This window comes from Oncorhynchus keta, chromosome 28 (assembly GCF_023373465.1).
Source record: "Oncorhynchus keta strain PuntledgeMale-10-30-2019 chromosome 28, Oket_V2, whole genome shotgun sequence".
NCBI classification, from domain to species: domain Eukaryota; kingdom Metazoa; phylum Chordata; class Actinopteri; order Salmoniformes; family Salmonidae; genus Oncorhynchus; species Oncorhynchus keta.
This window is the reverse complement of record NC_068448.1, coordinates 11557768-11577789: the sequence shown is the minus strand read 5'-3', so window position 1 is coordinate 11577789 and position 20022 is coordinate 11557768. Positions and strand designations below refer to the sequence as shown.

General features: G+C 41.7%; 1 protein-coding gene across 2 annotated transcripts in view; it reads right to left on the bottom strand.

Moving 5' to 3' along the window:
• Nucleotides 1–19379, bottom strand: part of LOC118378963 (Krueppel-like factor 15) — a 28379-nt gene extending 9000 nt beyond the window's left edge. Inside the window, exons 1-2 of one of the 2 annotated variants that reach the window (XM_052484790.1) lie at nt 19193–19379; nt 15792–17063 (exon numbers count right to left, since the gene is read on the bottom strand). In XM_052484790.1, coding sequence (XP_052340750.1) covers nt 15792–16969 — 1178 coding nt within the window. In that variant the 5' untranslated portion in view covers nt 16970–17063; nt 19193–19379. The remainder of the gene's footprint in view (nt 1–15791; nt 17064–19192) is intronic. The other variant, XM_052484791.1, reaches the window with a different exon arrangement.
• Nucleotides 19380–20022: the final 643 nt, after the last annotated feature.

Sequence of the window (20022 nt, the reverse complement as noted above, 5' to 3'; positions counted from 1 at the left end):
AGGACAGTGTTATTGTAACTCATGTCAGTCAACAGGAAAGGACAGTGTTATTGTAACTAATGTCAGTCAACAGGAAAGGACAGTGTTATTGTAACTCATGTAAGTCAACAGGAAAGGACAGTGTTACTGTAACTAATGTCAGTCAACAGGAAAGGACAGTGTTACTGTAACTAATGTCAGTCAATAGGGAAGGACAGTGTTACTGTAACTCATGTAAGTCAACAGGAAAGGACAGTGTTACTGTAACTAATGTCAGTCAACAGGAAAGGACAGTGTTACTGTAACTAATGTCAGTCAATAGGGAGGACAGTGTTACTGTAACTAATGTCAGTCAACAGGAAAGGACAGTGTTATTGTAACTAATGTCAGTCAACAGGAAAGGACAGTGTTATTGTAACTAATGTCAGTCAACAGGAAAGGACAGTGTTATTGTAACTCATGTCAGTCAACAGGAAAGGACAGTGTTATTGTAACTAATGTCAGTCAACAGGAAAGGACAGTGTTATTGTAACTCATGTAAGTCAACAGGAAAGGACAGTGTTACTGTAACTAATGTCAGTCAACAGGGAAGGACAGTGTTACTGTAACTAATGTCAGTCAACAGGGAAGGACAGTGTTATTGTAACTAATGTCAGTCAACAGGAAAGGACAGTGTTATTGTAACTAATGTCAGTCAACAGGAAAGGACAGTGTTATTGTAACTAATGTCAGTCAACAGGAAAGGACAGTGTTATTGTAACTAATGTCAGTCAACAGGAAAGGACAGTGTTATTGTAACTAATGTCAGTCAACAGGAAAGGACAGTGTTATTGTAACTAATGTCAGTCAATAGGAAAGGACAGTGTTATTGTAACTAATGTCAGTCAACAGGAAAGGACAGTGTTATTGTAACTAATGTCAGTCAATAGGAAAGGACAGTGTTATTGTAACTAATGTCAGTCAACAGGAAAGGACAGTGTTATTGTAACTCATGTCAGTCAACAGGAAAGGACAGTGTTATTGTAACTCATGTAAGTCAACAGGAAAGGACAGTGTTACTGTAACTCATGTCAGTCAACAGGGAGGACAGTGTTACTGTAACTAATGTCAGTCAATAGGGAAGGACAGTGTTACTGTAACTAATGTCAGTCAACAGGAAAGGACAGTGTTATTGTAACTCATGTAAGTCAACAGGAAAGGACAGTGTTACTGTAACTAATGTCAGTCAACAGGGAAGGACAGTGTTACTGTAACTAATGTCAGTCAACAGGGAGGACAGTGTTACTGTAACTAATGTCAGTCAACAGGGAGGACAGTGTTACTGTAACTAATGTCAGTCAATAGGGAAGGACAGTGTTACTGTAACTCATGTCAGTCAACAGGAAAGGACAGTGTTATTGTAACTCATGTAAGTCAACAGGAAAGGACAGTGTTATTGTAACTAATGTCAGTCAACAGGAAAGGACAGTGTTATTGTAACTAATGTCAGTCAACAGGAAAGGACAGTGTTATTGTAACTAATGTAAGTCAACAGGAAAGGACAGTGTTATTGTAACTAATGTCAGTCAATAGGAAAGGACAGTGTTATTGTAACTCATGTAAGTCAACAGGAAAGGACAGTGTTATTGTAACTCATGTAAGTCAAAATAATTAATTTAACCTTTATTTAAGTAGGCAAGTCAGTTAAGAACAAATTCTTATTTACAATGACGGCCTACCAAAAGGCCTCCTGCGGGGACCGTGGACTGGGATTTAAATAAATAAATACAATATAATTATAGGACAAAACACACATCACAACAAGAGAGACAACACAACACTACATGAAGAGAGACCTAAGACAATAACATAGCAAGGCATCAACACAATGACAACACAGCATGGTAGCAGCACAACATGGTAGCAGCACAAAACATGGTACACACATTATTCGGCACAGACAACAGCACAAAGAGTAAGAAGGTAGAGACAACAATACATTACACAAAGCAGCCACAACTGTCAGTACGAGTGTCCATGATTGAATGTAGAGATAAAACTTTTCAATTTGAGTGTTTGTTGTAGCTCGTTCCAGTCGCTAGCTGCAGCAAACTGAAAAGAGGAGCGACCCAGGGACATGTGTGCATTGGGGACCTTTAACAGAATGTGACTGGCAGAACGGGTGTTGTATGTGGAGGATGAGGGCTGCAGTAGATATCTCAGATAGGGGGGAGTGAGGCCAAAGAGGGTTTTATAAATAAGCATCAACCAGTGGGTCTTGCGATGGGTAAACAGAGACGACCAGTTTACAGAGGAGTATAAAGTGCAATGATGTGTCCTATAAGGGGCATTTGAGGCAAATCTGATGGCCGAATGTTAAAGAACATCTAGCCGCTCGAGAGCACCCACCCTTAGCTGCTGATCTATAAATGATGTCTCCGTATTCTAGAATGGGTAGGATGTTCATCTGAATCAGAGTTAGTTTGGCAGCTGGGGTGAAAGAGGAGCGATTACGATAGAGGAAACCAAGTCTAGATTTAACGTTAGCCTGCAGTTTTGATATGTGCTGAGAGAAGGACAGTGTTACTGTAACTAATGTCAGTCAATAGGGAAGGACAGTGTTACTGTAACTAATGTCAGTCAACAGGAAAGGACAGTGTTACTGTAACTAATGTCAGTCAATAGGGGAGGACAGTGTTACTGTAACTAATGTCAGTCAATAGGGAGGACAGTGTTACTGTAACTAATGTCAGTCAATAGGGAAGGACAGTGTTACTGTAACTAATGTCAGTCAACGGGGAGGACAGTGTTACTGTAACTAATGTCAGTCAATAGGGAAGGACAGTGTTACTGTAACTAATGTCAGTCAATAGGGGAGGACAGTGTTACTGTAACTAATGTCAGTCAATAGGGAAGGACAGTGTTACTGTAACTAATGTCAGTCAACAGGTAGCGACAGTGTTACTGTAACTAATGTCAGTCAATAGGGGAGGACAGTGTTACTGTAACTAATGTCAGTCAACAGGTAGCGACAGTGTTACTGTAACTAATGTCAGTCAATAGGGAAGGACAGTGTTACTGTAACTAATGTCAGTCAATAGGGAAGGACAGTGTTACTGTAACTAATGTCAGTCAACAGGGAAGGACAGTGTTACTGTAACTAATGTCAGTCAATAGGGAAGGACAGTGTTACTGTAACTAATGTCAGTCAACAGGGGAGGACAGTGTTACTGTAACTAATGTCAGTCAATAGGGAAGGACAGTGTTACTGTAACTAATGTCAGTCAACGGGGAGGACAGTGTTACTGTAACTAATGTCAGTCCATAGGGAAGGACAGTGTTACTGTAACTAATGTCAGTCAACAGGTAGCGACTGTGTTACTGTAACTAATGTCAGTCAATAGGGAAGGACAGTGTTACTGTAACTAATGTCAGTCAATAGGGAGGACAGTGTTACTGTAACTAATGTCAGTCAACAGGTAGCGACAGTGTTACTGTAACTAATGTCAGTCAATAGGGAAGGACAGTGTTACTGTAACTAATGTCAGTCAACAGGGGAGGACAGTGTTACTGTAACTAATGTCAGTCAACAGGAAAGGACAGTGTTACTGTAACTAATGTCAGTCAATAGGGAAGGACAGTGTTACTGTAACTAATGTCAGTCAATAGGGAGGACAGTGTTACTGTAACTAATGTCAGTCAACAGGTAGCGACAGTGTTACTGTAACTAATGTCAGTCAACAGGTAGCGACAGTGTTACTGTAACTAATGTCAGTCAATAGGGGAGGACAGTGTTACTGTAACTAATGTCAGTCAATAGGGAAGGACAGTGTTACTGTAACTAATGTCAGTCAACAGGTAGCGACAGTGTTACTGTAACTAATGTCAGTCAACAGGTAGCGACAGTGTTACTGTAACTAATGTCAGTCAATAGGGAGGACAGTGTTACTGTAACTAATGTCAGTCAATAGGGAAGGACAGTGTTACTGTAACTAATGTCAGTCAACAGGGAGGACAGTGTTACTGTAACTAATGTCAGTCAATAGGGAAGGACAGTGTTACTGTAACTAATGTCAGTCAATAGGGGAGGACAGTGTTACTGTAACTAATGTCAGTCAATAGGGAAGGACAGTGTTACTGTAACTAATGTCAGTCAACAGGTAGCGACAGTGTTACTGTAACTAATGTCAGTCAACAGGTAGCGACAGTGTTACTGTAACTAATGTCAGTCAATAGGGAGGACAGTGTTACTGTAACTAATGTCAGTCAATAGGGAAGGACAGTGTTACTGTAACTAATGTCAGTCAACAGGGAGGACAGTGTTACTGTAACTAATGTCAGTCAATAGGGAAGGACAGTGTTACTGTAACTAATGTCAGTCAATAGGGAAGGACAGTGTTACTGTAACTAATGTCAGTCAACAGGTAGCGACAGTGTTACTGTAACTAATGTCAGTCAATAGGGAGGACAGTGTTACTGTAACTAATGTCAGTCAATAGGGAAGGACAGTGTTACTGTAACTAATGTCAGTCAACAGGGAAGGACAGTGTTACTGTAAATAATGTCAGTCAACAGGGAGGACAGTGTTACTGTAACTAATGTCAGTCAATAGGGAGGACAGTGTTACTGTAACTAATGTCAGTCAATAGGGAAGGACAGTGTTACTGTAACTAATGTCAGTCAATAGGGAAGGACAGTGTTACTGTAACTAATGTCAGTCAATAGGGGAGGACAGTGTTACTGTAACTAATGTCAGTCAATAGGGAAGGACAGTGTTACTGTAACTAATGTCAGTCAACAGGTAGCGACAGTGTTACTGTAACTAATGTCAGTCAATAGGGAAGGACAGTGTTACTGTAACTAATGTCAGTCAATAGGGGAGGACAGTGTTACTGTAACTAATGTCAGTCAATAGGGAAGGACAGTGTTACTGTAACTAATGTCAGTCAACAGGTAGCGACAGTGTTACTGTAACTAATGTCAGTCAATAGGGGAGGACAGTGTTACTGTAACTAATGTCAGTCAACAGGTAGCGACAGTGTTACTGTAACTAATGTCAGTCAATAGGGAGGACAGTGTTACTGTAACTAATGTCAGTCAACGGGGAGGACAGTGTTACTGTAACTAATGTCAGTCAATAGGGAAGGACAGTGTTACTGTAACTAATGTCAGTCAACAGGTAGCGACAGTGTTACTGTAACTAATGTCAGTCAATAGGGAAGGACAGTGTTACTGTAACTAATGTCAGTCAATAGGGAGGACAGTGTTACTGTAACTAATGTCAGTCAATAGGGAGCGACAGTGTTACTGTAACTAATGTCAGTCAATAGGGAAGGACAGTGTTACTGTAACTAATGTCAGTCAATAGGGGAGGACAGTGTTACTGTAACTAATGTCAGTCAACAGGAAAGGACAGTGTTACTGTAACTAATGTCAGTCAATAGGGAAGGACAGTGTTACTGTAACTAATGTCAGTCAATAGGGAGGACAGTGTTACTGTAACTAATGTCAGTCAACAGGTAGCGACAGTGTTACTGTAACTAATGTCAGTCAACAGGTAGCGACAGTGTTACTGTAACTAATGTCAGTCAATAGGGAGGACAGTGTTACTGTAACTAATGTCAGTCAATAGGGAAGGACAGTGTTACTGTAACTAATGTCAGTCAACAGGTAGCGACAGTGTTACTGTAACTAATGTCAGTCAACAGGTAGCGACAGTGTTACTGTAACTAATGTCAGTCAATAGGGAGGACAGTGTTACTGTAACTAATGTCAGTCAATAGGGAAGGACAGTGTTACTGTAACTAATGTCAGTCAACAGGGAGGACAGTGTTACTGTAACTAATGTCAGTCAATAGGGAAGGACAGTGTTACTGTAACTAATGTCAGTCAATAGGGGAGGACAGTGTTACTGTAACTAATGTCAGTCAATAGGGAAGGACAGTGTTACTGTAACTAATGTCAGTCAACAGGTAGCGACAGTGTTACTGTAACTAATGTCAGTCAACAGGTAGCGACAGTGTTACTGTAACTAATGTCAGTCAATAGGGAGGACAGTGTTACTGTAACTAATGTCAGTCAATAGGGAAGGACAGTGTTACTGTAACTAATGTCAGTCAACAGGGAGGACAGTGTTACTGTAACTAATGTCAGTCAATAGGGAAGGACAGTGTTACTGTAACTAATGTCAGTCAATAGGGAAGGACAGTGTTACTGTAACTAATGTCAGTCAACAGGTAGCGACAGTGTTACTGTAACTAATGTCAGTCAATAGGGAGGACAGTGTTACTGTAACTAATGTCAGTCAATAGGGAAGGACAGTGTTACTGTAACTAATGTCAGTCAACAGGGAAGGACAGTGTTACTGTAACTAATGTCAGTCAACAGGGAGGACAGTGTTACTGTAAATAATGTCAGTCAACAGGGAGGACAGTGTTACTGTAACTAATGTCAGTCAATAGGGAGGACAGTGTTACTGTAACTAATGTCAGTCAATAGGGAAGGACAGTGTTACTGTAACTAATGTCAGTCAATAGGGGAGGACAGTGTTACTGTAACTAATGTCAGTCAATAGGGAAGGACAGTGTTACTGTAACTAATGTCAGTCAATAGGGGAGGACAGTGTTACTGTAACTAATGTCAGTCAATAGGGAAGGACAGTGTTACTGTAACTAATGTCAGTCAATAGGGAGGACAGTGTTACTGTAACTAATGTCAGTCAATAGGGAAGGACAGTGTTACTGTAACTAATGTCAGTCAATAGGGAAGGACAGTGTTACTGTAACTAATGTCAGTCAATAGGGAGGACAGTGTTACTGTAACTAATGTCAGTCAACAGGTAACAGGTAGCGACAGTGTTACTGTAACTAATGTCAGTCAACAGGTAGCGACAGTGTTACTGTAACTAATGTCAGTCAATAGGGAAGGACAGTGTTACTGTAACTAATGTCAGTCAATAGGGAGGACAGTGTTACTGTAACTAATGTCAGTCAACAGGTAGCGACAGTGTTACTGTAACTAATGTCAGTCAACAGGTAGCGACAGTGTTACTGTAACTAATGTCAGTCAATAGGGAGGACAGTGTTACTGTAACTAATGTCAGTCAATAGGGAAGGACAGTGTTACTGTAACTAATGTCAGTCAACATCGAAGGACAGTGTTACTGTAACTAATGTCAGTCAATAGGGAAGGACAGTGTTACTGTAACTAATGTCAGTCAATAGGGAAGGACAGTGTTACTGTAACTAATGTCAGTCAATAGGGAAGGACAGTGTTACTGTAACTAATGTCAGTCAACAGGTAGCGACAGTGTTACTGTAACTAATGTCAGTCAACAGGTAGCGACAGTGTTACTGTAACTAATGTCAGTCAATAGGGAGGACAGTGTTACTGTAACTAATGTCAGTCAATAGGGAAGGACAGTGTTACTGTAACTAATGTCAGTCAACAGGGAGGACAGTGTTACTGTAACTAATGTCAGTCAATAGGGAGGACAGTGTTACTGTAACTAATGTCAGTCAATAGGGAAGGACAGTGTTACTGTAACTAATGTCAGTCAACAGGTAGCGACAGTGTTACTGTAACTAATGTCAGTCAATAGGGAGGACAGTGTTACTGTAACTAATGTCAGTCAATAGGGAAGGACAGTGTTACTGTAACTAATGTCAGTCAACAGGGAAGGACAGTGTTACTGTAACTAATGTCAGTCAATAGGGAGGACAGTGTTACTGTAAATAATGTCAGTCAACAGGGAGGACAGTGTTACTGTAACTAATGTCAGTCAATAGGGGGGACAGTGTTACTGTAACTAATGTCAGTCAATAGGGAAGGACAGTGTTACTGTAACTAATGTCAGTCAATAGGGGAGGACAGTGTTACTGTAACTAATGTCAGTCAATAGGGAAGGACAGTGTTACTGTAACTAATGTCAGTCAACAGGTAGCGACAGTGTTACTGTAACTAATGTCAGTCAATAGGGAGGACAGTGTTACTGTAACTAATGTCAGTCAATAAGGGAGGACAGTGTTACTGTAACTAATGTCAGTCAATAGGGAAGGACAGTGTTACTGTAACTAATGTCAGTCAACGGGAGGACAGTGTTACTGTAACTAATGTCAGTCAATAGGGAGGACAGTGTTACTGTAACTAATGTCAGTCAACGGGGAGGACAGTGTTACTGTAACTAATGTCAGTCAATAGGGAGGACAGTGTTACTGTAACTAATGTCAGTCAATAGGGAGGACAGTGTTACTGTAAATAATGTCAGTCAACAGGGAGGACAGTGTTACTGTAACTAATGTCAGTCAATAGGGAGGACAGTGTTACTGTAACTAATGTCAGTCAATAGGGAAGGACAGTGTTACTGTAACTAATGTCAGTCAATAGGGGAGGACAGTGTTACTGTAACTAATGTCAGTCAATAGGGAAGGACAGTGTTACTGTAACTAATGTCAGTCAACAGGTAGCGACAGTGTTACTGTAACTAATGTCAGTCAATAGGGGAGGACAGTGTTACTGTAACTAATGTCAGTCAATAGGGTAGGACAGTGTTACTGTAACTAATGTCAGTCAATAGGGAAGGACAGTGTTACTGTAACTAATGTCAGTCAACGGGGAGGACAGTGTTACTGTAACTAATGTCAGTCAATAGGGGAGGACAGTGTTACTGTAACTAATGTCAGTCAACGGGAGGACAGTGTTACTGTAACTAATGTCAGTCAATAGGGAAGGACAGTGTTACTGTAACTAATGTCAGTCAACGGGGAGGACAGTGTTACTGTAACTAATGTCAGTCAATAGGGAAGGACAGTGTTACTGTAACTAATGTCAGTCAACAGGGAGGACGGTGTTACTGTAACTAATGTCAGTCAATAGGGAGGACAGTTTTACTGTAACTAATGTCAGTCAATAGGGAGGACAGTTTTACTGTAACTAATGTCAGTCAATAGGGAGGACGGTGTTACTGTAACTAATGTCAGTCAATAGAGAAGGACAGTGTTACTGTAACTAATGTCAGTCAATAGGGAGGACAGTGTTACTGTAACTAATGTCAATCAACAGGAAAGGACAGTGTTACTGTAACTAATGTCAGTCAATAGGGAAGGACAGTGTTACTGTAACTAATGTCAGTCAATAGGGAAGGACAGTGTTACTGTAACTAATGTCAGTCAACAGGTAGCGACAGTGTTACTGTAACTAATGTCAGTCAACAGGTAGCGACAGTGTTACTGTAACTAATGTCAGTCAATAGGGGAGGACAGTGTTACTGTAACTAATGTCAGTCAATAGGGAAGGACAGTGTTACTGTAACTAATGTCAGTCAACAGGTAGCGACAGTGTTACTGTAACTAATGTCAGTCAACAGGTAGCGACAGTGTTACTGTAACTAATGTCAGTCAATAGGGAAGGACAGTGTTACTGTAACTAATGTCAGTCAATAGGGAAGGACAGTGTTACTGTAACTAATGTCAGTCAACAGGGAGGACAGTGTTACTGTAACTAATGTCAGTCAATAGGGAAGGACAGTGTTACTGTAACTAATGTCAGTCAATAGGGAAGGACAGTGTTACTGTAACTAATGTCAGTCAATAGGGAAGGACAGTGTTACTGTAACTAATGTCAGTCAACAGGTAGCGACAGTGTTACTGTAACTAATGTCAGTCAACAGGTAGCGACAGTGTTACTGTAACTAATGTCAGTCAATAGGGAGGACAGTGTTACTGTAACTAATGTCAGTCAATAGGGAAGGACAGTGTTACTGTAACTAATGTCAGTCAACAGGGAGGACAGTGTTACTGTAACTAATGTCAGTCAATAGGGAAGGACAGTGTTACTGTAACTAATGTCAGTCAATAGGGAAGGACAGTGTTACTGTAACTAATGTCAGTCAACAGGTAGCGACAGTGTTACTGTAACTAATGTCAGTCAATAGGGAGGACAGTGTTACTGTAACTAATGTCAGTCAATAGGGAAGGACAGTGTTACTGTAACTAATGTCAGTCAACAGGGAAGGACAGTGTTACTGTAACTAATGTCAGTCAATAGGGAGGACAGTGTTACTGTAACTAATGTCAGTCAACAGGGAGGACAGTGTTACTGTAACTAATGTCAGTCAATAGGGAGGACAGTGTTACTGTAACTAATGTCAGTCAACAGGGAAGGACAGTGTTACTGTAACTAATGTCAGTCAATAGGGAAGGACAGTGTTACTGTAACTAATGTCAGTCAATAGGGAAGGACAGTGTTACTGTAACTAATGTCAGTCAACAGGGAGGACGGTGTTACTGTAACTAATGTCAGTCAATAGGGAGGACAGTTTTACTGTAACTAATGTCAGTCAATAGGGAGGACAGTTTTACTGTAACTAATGTCAGTCAATAGGGAGGACGGTGTTACTGTAACTAATGTCAGTCAATAGAGAAGGACAGTGTTACTGTAACTAATGTCAGTCAATAGGGAGGACAGTGTTACTGTAACTAATGTCAATCAACAGGAAAGGACAGTGTTACTGTAACTAATGTCAGTCAACAGGTAGCGACAGTGTTACTGTAACTAATGTCAGTCAATAGGGAGGACAGTGTTACTGTAACTAATGTCAGTCAATAGGGAAGGACAGTGTTACTGTAACTAATGTCAGTCAACAGGTAGCGACAGTGTTACTGTAACTAATGTCAGTCAACAGGTAGCGACAGTGTTACTGTAACTAATGTCAGTCAATAGGGAGGACAGTGTTACTGTAACTAATGTCAGTCAATAGGGAAGGACAGTGTTACTGTAACTAATGTCAGTCAACAGGGAGGACAGTGTTACTGTAACTAATGTCAGTCAATAGGGAAGGACAGTGTTACTGTAACTAATGTCAGTCAACAGGGAGGACAGTGTTACTGTAACTAATGTCAGTCAATAGGGAAGGACAGTGTTACTGTAACTAATGTCAGTCAACAGGTAGCGACAGTGTTACTGTAACTAATGTCAGTCAACAGGTAGCGACAGTGTTACTGTAACTAATGTCAGTCAATAGGGAGGACAGTGTTACTGTAACTAATGTCAGTCAATAGGGAAGGACAGTGTTACTGTAACTAATGTCAGTCAACAGGGAGGACAGTGTTACTGTAACTAATGTCAGTCAATAGGGAAGGACAGTGTTACTGTAACTAATGTCAGTCAATAGGAAGGACAGTGTTACTGTAACTAATGTCAGTCAACAGGTAGCGACAGTGTTACTGTAACTAATGTCAGTCAATAGGAGGACAGTGTTACTGTAACTAATGTCAGTCAATAGGGAAGGACAGTGTTACTGTAACTAATGTCAGTCAACAGGGAAGGACAGTGTTACTGTAACTAATGTCAGTCAATAGGGAGGACAGTGTTACTGTAAATAATGTCAGTCAACAGGGAGGACAGTGTTACTGTAACTAATGTCAGTCAATAGGGGAGGACAGTGTTACTGTAACTAATGTCAGTCAATAGGGAAGGACAGTGTTACTGTAACTAATGTCAGTCAACAGGGAGGACAGTGTTACTGTAACTAATGTCAGTCAATAGGGAAGGACAGTGTTACTGTAACTAATGTCAGTCAACAGGTAGCGACAGTGTTACTGTAACTAATGTCAGTCAATAGGGAAGGACAGTGTTACTGTAACTAATGTCAGTCAATAGGGGAGGACAGTGTTACTGTAACTAATGTCAGTCAATAGGGAAGGACAGTGTTACTGTAACTAATGTCAGTCAACAGGGAAGGACAGTGTTACTGTAACTAATGTCAGTCAATAAGGAAGGACAGTGTTACTGTAACTAATGTCAGTCAATAGGGGAGGACAGTGTTACTGTAACTAATGTCAGTCAATAGGGAAGGACAGTGTTACTGTAACTAATGTCAGTCAACGGGGAGGACAGTGTTACTGTAACTAATGTCAGTCAATAGGGAAGGACAGTGTTACTGTAACTAATGTCAGTCAACAGGTAGCGACAGTGTTACTGTAACTAATGTCAGTCAATAGGGAAGGACAGTGTTACTGTAACTAATGTCAGTCAATAGGGGAGGACAGTGTTACTGTAACTAATGTCAGTCAACAGGTAGCGACAGTGTTACTGTAACTAATGTCAGTCAATAGGGAAGGACAGTGTTACTGTAACTAATGTCAGTCAATAGGGGAGGACAGTGTTACTGTAACTAATGTCAGTCAACAGGAAAGGACAGTGTTACTGTAACTAATGTCAGTCAATAGGGAAGGACAGTGTTACTGTAACTAATGTCAGTCAATAGGTTGGACAGTGTTACTGTAACTAATGTCAGTCAACAGGTAGCGACAGTGTTACTGTAACTAATGTCAGTCAACAGGTAGCGACAGTGTTACTGTAACTAATGTCAGTCAATAGGGGAGGACAGTGTTACTGTAACTAATGTCAGTCAATAGGGAAGGACAGTGTTACTGTAACTAATGTCAGTCAACAGGTAGCGACAGTGTTACTGTAACTAATGTCAGTCAACAGGTAGCGACAGTGTTACTGTAACTAATGTCAGTCAATAGGGAGGACAGTGTTACTGTAACTAATGTCAGTCAATAGGGAAGGACAGTGTTACTGTAACTAATGTCAGTCAACAGGGAGGACAGTGTTACTGTAACTAATGTCAGTCAACAGGAAAGGACAGTGTTACTGTAACTAATGTCAGTCAATAGGGAAGGACAGTGTTACTGTAACTAATGTCAGTCAATAGGGAGGACAGTGTTACTGTAACTAATGTCAGTCAACAGGTAGCGACAGTGTTACTGTAACTAATGTCAGTCAACAGGTAGCGACAGTGTTACTGTAACTAATGTCAGTCAATAGGGAGGACAGTGTTACTGTAACTAATGTCAGTCAATAGGGAAGGACAGTGTTACTGTAACTAATGTCAGTCAACAGGGAGGACAGTGTTACTGTAACTAATGTCAGTCAATAGGGAAGGACAGTGTTACTGTAACTAATGTCAGTCAATAGGGAAGGACAGTGTTACTGTAACTAATGTCAGTCAACAGGTAGCGACAGTGTTACTGTAACTAATGTCAGTCAATAGGGAGGACAGTGTTACTGTAACTAATGTCAGTCAACAGGGAAGGACAGTGTTACTGTAACTAATGTCAGTCAATAGGGAAGGACAGTGTTACTGTAACTAATGTCAGTCAATAGGGAGGACAGTGTTACTGTAACTAATGTCAGTCAACAGGGAGGACAGTGTTACTGTAACTAATGTCAGTCAATAGGGAGGACAGTGTTACTGTAACTAATGTCAGTCAATAGGGAAGGACAGTGTTACTGTAACTAATGTCAGTCAATAGGGGAGGACAGTGTTACTGTAACTAATGTCAGTCAATAGGGAGGACAGTGTTACTGTAACTAATGTCAGTCAACAGGGAGGACAGTGTTACTGTAACTAATGTCAGTCAATAGGGAAGGACAGTGTTACTGTAACTAATGTCAGTCAATAGGGAAGGACAGTGTTACTGTAACTAATGTCAGTCAACAGGTAGCGACAGTGTTACTGTAACTAATGTCAGTCAATAGGGAGGACAGTGTTACTGTAACTAATGTCAGTCAATAGGGAAGGACAGTGTTACTGTAACTAATGTCAGTCAATAGGGAAGGACAGTGTTACTGTAACTAATGTCAGTCAATAGGGAAGGACAGTGTTACTGTAACTAATGTCAGTCAACAGGGAAGGACAGTGTTACTGTAAATAATGTCAGTCAATAGGGAAGGACAGTGTTACTGTAACTAATGTCAGTCAATAGGGAAGGACAGTGTTACTGTAACTCATGTCAGTCAATAGGGGAGGACAGTGTTACTGTAACTAATGTCAGTCAACAGGTAGCGACAGTGTTATTGTAACTAATGTCAGTCAATAGGGAGGACAGTTTTACTGTAACTAATGTCAGTCAATAGGGAGGACAGTGTTACTGTAACTAATGTCAGTCAATAGGGAAGGACAGTGTTACTGTAACTAATGTCAGTCAATAGGGAGGACAGTGTTACTGTAACTAATGTCAGTCAATAGGGAAGGACAGTGTTACTGTAACTAATGTCAGTCAATAGGGGAGGACAGTGTTACTGTAACTAATGTCAGTCAATAGGGAAGGACAGTGTTACTGTAACTAATGTCAGTCAATAGGGGAGGACAGTGTTACTGTAACTAATGTCAGTCAACAGGTAGCGACAGTTTTACTGCATAAGAGCTTCCAATTCCACACAACGATCCAGCTCTTTGGACATTCATAAAGCTACTATTACAGAATACAGTAAACAGCAATCATAAAGCACTTGAAGTTCCCAGTTTGAAGAATGGACACTAAGGAATATCATTATATTTTGTTCAAAAACAAGACATACCCTTATTTCAGAACATCATGGTGTTTTCACAGTAAACTGCTTGTGTTCAAATCTACAGTCCACTAGAAACCCCATATCAATGTTCACATTTAAGTCCTTACCCAGTTTGAATGTGTGTGTGTCTACCTACACTTGCCTGTATACATCCATGTGGGTATGCATTGTATATGTATTGTGTACATGTAGGTATGCATTACGTGTGTGAGGAGAATGGAGATGCCAGAGGAATGCCAGCTGTACAGTGAATGTGTCATTTGGTTTTTATGGGCATGATGAGAATCAGAGGGATGTCAAAAAAACACAAGGCACTCAAATGACAGATGGCTGGAGGTGCATATTTCCCAAGCTCACTTCCATTTCCTGACAAGGATGAGAGGAGGAGGTGGAGGCAGAGGAGGGAGGAGGAGTGAAGGTCCCTCAGACAGAGAGCAGTTTCTGAAGGCCACACTGTGCCCTGTGGGATGGCGAGGAGGGATACCACATGCCCGGGGCAGTCATGTGTTGGGGCTAACCCAGGTTACTGTGATAAGACCACAGGACTGCTGAGCACTGCCAATCTTATCTGACTCGAGACCTTCTCACCAGCTGTTCCCACGGGCACACTGAGCTTTTTATGTTTAGTTGTGCAACCACATTGGATGGAGAGGTCAGGGAGATGGGAAATGAATAACATGGGACAAATCTATGCTTTATGCTTGCTGAGTAAGTGGAAACAGAGAAACAAACTCCTTTGGCACACTAATATATCATGGATAATAATCAAATTAGTATGCCGTAAAGTCATTCATTATGCCATAAAGTTAGTGCTGCTACCAAAACTTTGAACTTGATTCTGCAAGAGTGTAACTGAGTGCAGATGGAGAGCAAACAGAGAGGCAGCTAGAGGGGGCAAAGTCTGCCCACACTTCAAAGGCCTTATCTAATCTCAAACTCTGCAATAGAAGAAAACACAGAGATATGGAGCCAACGAGAGAGCATGAGAGGGGAGGAGAGCATTCATTATGAGGGACACAAATCATTTTAGTTCTCCATCACGTCTAATTGAGCTGACGCACAACTTGGAAAATGAATTATATTTTTCTCATAAAATTAATATCTGTGTTTTGCAGAGCAGCTGGTGGGATTGGCTTTGAATGGCTTCGGATCTCTCTGTGATAATATCAGCCAGCGAAGGAAGTTGATAACCCTGTTAACCTCTGGAAGGAATCAACACATCTCAGATAATCCAACCACAGTCAACAGAGATAGTTGTATACTCTGTGGCTTCTCCAACTAAAACATGGACTGGTATCACTAAATTGTCATACATTGTTGGACCATCACAGCTAAACATCCCCTGTTGCACTCACTGACTGTCACTGCCGTGTATGTAGTCACATGAATAACCACACATTTAGTAGACCTATGAGCTCCACCCGTGAAGTCTGGCTCTAACACGACCTACACAGTGTCTTGAACCTACTCACCTCCATCCACAGCCAGGCCAGGTGCAGGCGAAGGGCTTTTCCCCCGTGTGCCTCCTCAGGTGGGCCTTCAGGTGGCTGCTCTTGGTGTACATCTTGGCACAGCCAGGGAAAGTGCACTTATGCATTTTTATAAGGTCCGTAACCGAGCTCTTCTGGAACTTCTGTCCTCCCACCAGGATCCCTGCAGCCTGGCCACCTGCAAGTCCACCCTCCCTGAGACCCAGGGGCTTGGCGGCGATGGGTACGGGCGCGATGCGCACAAATTTGGAAGACGTACCATTGAGATTAGCTGGAGACACCAGCTGGGGCACCAGGGCAAACGTCTGGCCCTGGATGTTGACCAGGAGCTGGGCGATTTTTATGTCTGAGGAGGGCAGGGTGGACTGCGGTGGTACTGGTGTTGGTATCACACCTGGGCTGGGCTCTTGCTTAATCTGGATTGGTTGAATCTGCAAGATGACAGGCATCAAGCCAGACCCCTCCCCTGAGGCTGGTGTTTCAGCAGGTTCCTCCTGTTTAATCCCACTACAACCGTTGGAATGTGTTATTGTGGATGTTGCTGTGTATTTGGTCACTGTGTTGGGGACAGTAGCCCTGGCAACAGGTACCGACTGCTCTAGCCCAGGTTCTAACCCTGTCACCTGACTGTCTACATCCAACATCCCTCCCTCACTAGCCTCCTTCTTCAACGTTACCACCTCCATATTCTCCTCCAGGAACTCCTCTATCTCCTCTAGGGTGGGCTGAAACAGCAGCCCCACATGATCCTCCAGGTCCACTGGGAACACAGGGAACTCAAAGCACTCCTCTTTGGTTGGCTGAAACAGGCGGTCCGTCTTCGACTCCCATGCTAGACCCCTGGGGAGGATGGGTGGTACTGAGGGAGATAGAGTGGGAGTAACTCCACTTCCAAGGGTGGCCTGGGAGAGCAGGAAGTCGAGGAGACCATCCTGGCTCTCTCCACTGGAGCTGCTGCCATAGCTGGAACCCAGCACCTGGGACTCAGGGCTGGAGCAGGAGCAAGGGCTGGACGAGTCACTCAGGTCGTCCTCTGAGAACGGAGAGGGCACCGCCTGGTAGACACCTGTGTCTATCACCATGTCCGATTCGTGATGTTCTGCAGGAAAGCTGGCGTAATACAGGAAGGTCTCCTCTCCTACCGGCAAGTTATCCACCATTCCTGACCTGAGCCAGTCACCTGAGTCACAGCTCTGCTAGCTCCACTTGATTGCTAGAAGTTATGAGTGTATGACTCAGTTTCTCCTCTTCTCCCTAGAAAACAGAAATAGATGTCCATCATGTTTGCAAAATGGCATGGCAATAGAGAAAATAATGAAAGAGAGTATGAGAGGGAAAGAGAATAAGTGAGGGAGAGAGAGAGAGAGAAATGAGAGAGAGATGTACATTGCACATTTGTACATTGTTACAACACTGTGTATATATATATATATATATATATATATATATATATATATATATATGACATTTTTAATGTCTTTATTATTTTGTAAGACCTGTGAGTGTAAACTTCTGTGAGTGTCTACTGTTCATTTTTATTGTTTTTTTCACTTTTGTATATTATCTACCTCACTTGCTTTGGCAATGTTAATATATGTTTCCCATGCCAATAAAGCCCCTTGAATTGAATTGAGTGAGTAAGAGAGCAAGAGAGTAAGAGAGGGAGTGAGAGTAAGAGAGAGAAAGAGAGAGAGAGTAAGAGAGAGAAAGAGAGAGAGAGAGTAAGAGAGGGAGAGAGGGAGAGAAAGAGATGGAGAGATAGTAAGAGAGAGAGTAAGAGAGAGAGGGTAAGAGAGCGAGAGTGTGTAAGAGAGAGAAGAGAGTGAGAGAGAGAGTAAGAGAGAAGGGAGAGAAAGAATATAAGAGAGAGAGAGAGCGAGAGAAAGAGAGTAAGAGAGAGAAAAAGAGAGAGAGGTAATGTTATCCTCTGTTATAAGATAATAAATAACTCAAAATAACTCGAGTCAAGAGGTTAAAACAAAATAAAAACAGTTCTATAACACTGCCCCCTGCACCACAGCACGAGCCTGCCTGAGGGTTTAAACAGTAAATACCATCTTGGCTTGCAGGGGGTTAAATTGCATTCTTGAAACCTTCAGTTTGGGCATGCAAGTACTGCCACTCAACGTCTGGAGAAGGAGAATAACTGTCAATATGTAACTCATGGTCAGCACGAATCTATTGTAACTACCTACTCCTATAACCGTTTTGGATAAAGAAGTAGCCAAGCCAATGAATGCCATTCGTTATTTTTATTTCACTTTAAATGTATAGTAGCTCTGGGGCATCACGTGTGAAGGAGGAATTTCAAGAGTGCGTTTCCAATTCACTTCGATTGACCGTCATAAACCAATGTCGAAAATAGATAGAAAAAATAGACCGACTGGAATTATCAAAGTTCTTCGTCTAGATATTTATCATTCAATAATACTGTAAAAGTAAGACTCATTCCTATGGGCTACAAGGCAGGCAACAGCTGCTGTCGACCAAACCCGCCATCGGCTTCAAGTAATAGGCTTAACCACATATTTCAGTGCATTTTATTATCATGTGATTCCTTCAATAAGATTAAGGGACATGAGAAGTAAGGATTCACATGGTGTATTTTATCTTCCAAGTAATATTCGCTTGGGATTTTCCTTGGTAAGATGTAGGAAAAAATAGTTTGTAAAATCGAAGAGATTTTCTTGGCATTGATTATCTTCCATTGATTTAGATCGTTATAAAAACGTACGTGTATTACATTGTAAAACATGTGGATGCTTGAATGCATAAACTAGTTGTGCGCCCCCTCAGTTTTCATTGATTTGACGGAGAATAACCTGAACATGAAAAAGCGTTGACTCACTATGCTAGACACAGTTTGAGAACGGACTGGGAGTATTTAACTACTGTCATACCACACAGTGTGTGGATGAAATAAAAACACATTTAAAAGTACGTAGCAGATAAAATGTTAACAAATCGACAACTACGGTGTAGGCAATTTCAAAGAGATTTACAATGTAACCACATTGATAACATGTAACCGTCTCTCTCATTCCCTCTCTGTGAACACGGTTTTTAGTTTCATCCAATAATTTATGCAACTAAAATATACCCAAAACAGTGCCCCTTTTGTGTGCATATCCACTGTGAAAATACGTACCTATGCTATACATAATATGAGCGTATATCATCATCAGCCTATTTATTGTAGCAGTTTTCCCCCAACTGTTTGCGCTGTACGCAGAAAGCATGTCGCACCATGCGTTCAATCGACGTAAACATGTTATTGTGCAGTGTGCTGCGGGAGGGAGCGCGCAACGGGGCGCACGCACCAATTCCTTTCTGTCATCGCTTCCTATGTGAAACACTTTACACGGTATAGTTTATGCACCAACCTTTATGTATCGAGAGAATGTTAGTCCTTTCACCTGAAGTAAGTGAAAAATGATCCGTTGGTGAGATGATGTCAATAGTCAATAGCGTTGTGGATTAGCCCTTGAGACGAGTTTCTCATCGCAATGCCAATCCATAGGGCGGGTGCTACGATCTACCGTAGTAGTAGTAGTAGTAGTAGTAGCAGTACAATACCGTCACATGATTGGTGCTGTGTAGTTTATAAGTAATTAGGGGTTGGGTTATGAAGGCTCGTCTGCTCTGCGCTTCGTATTGGCTGACAACATTTGGAGGCTGGACTCGATGTTTTGTCGTTTATGGACTCACTAAAGACAGACAGACAGACACTGCAATTACATAAATTCCCTCTCATCTTCCTGTAGCTAAAAGGCAATGGAGACTGGGTAACTTTGATGCAATCATAGTGAATGCCACATTCATAGAAATTGATTTAATTATAGTATAACATTTTATATTAGAATATGACATGTGTATTTGTGTCTAAAATGTTTGTGCTCCATAAAATCAATGTATGCAGTATGGTCATGGGTCATTAGTACCTTTTAAAGTGCTCCCTGACTACTCAGAGACACGCCTAAAGCACAGTCCAAAGGTATAACACCAAAGGAAGCGTATGAGGCAGGCTACACTCCGCAGCGGCCTGTCTATACAGGCTTTAGCCTGTTGATGCCAGGCCAGGCTGGGGAAGCTTTTGCCTGTTGTTGCCAGGCCAGGCCGAGGGAAGCTTTCGCCTGTTGTTGCCAGGCCAGGCTGAGGGAAGCTTTCGCCTGTTGTTGCCAGGCCAGGCTGAGGGAAGCTTTCGCCTGTTGTT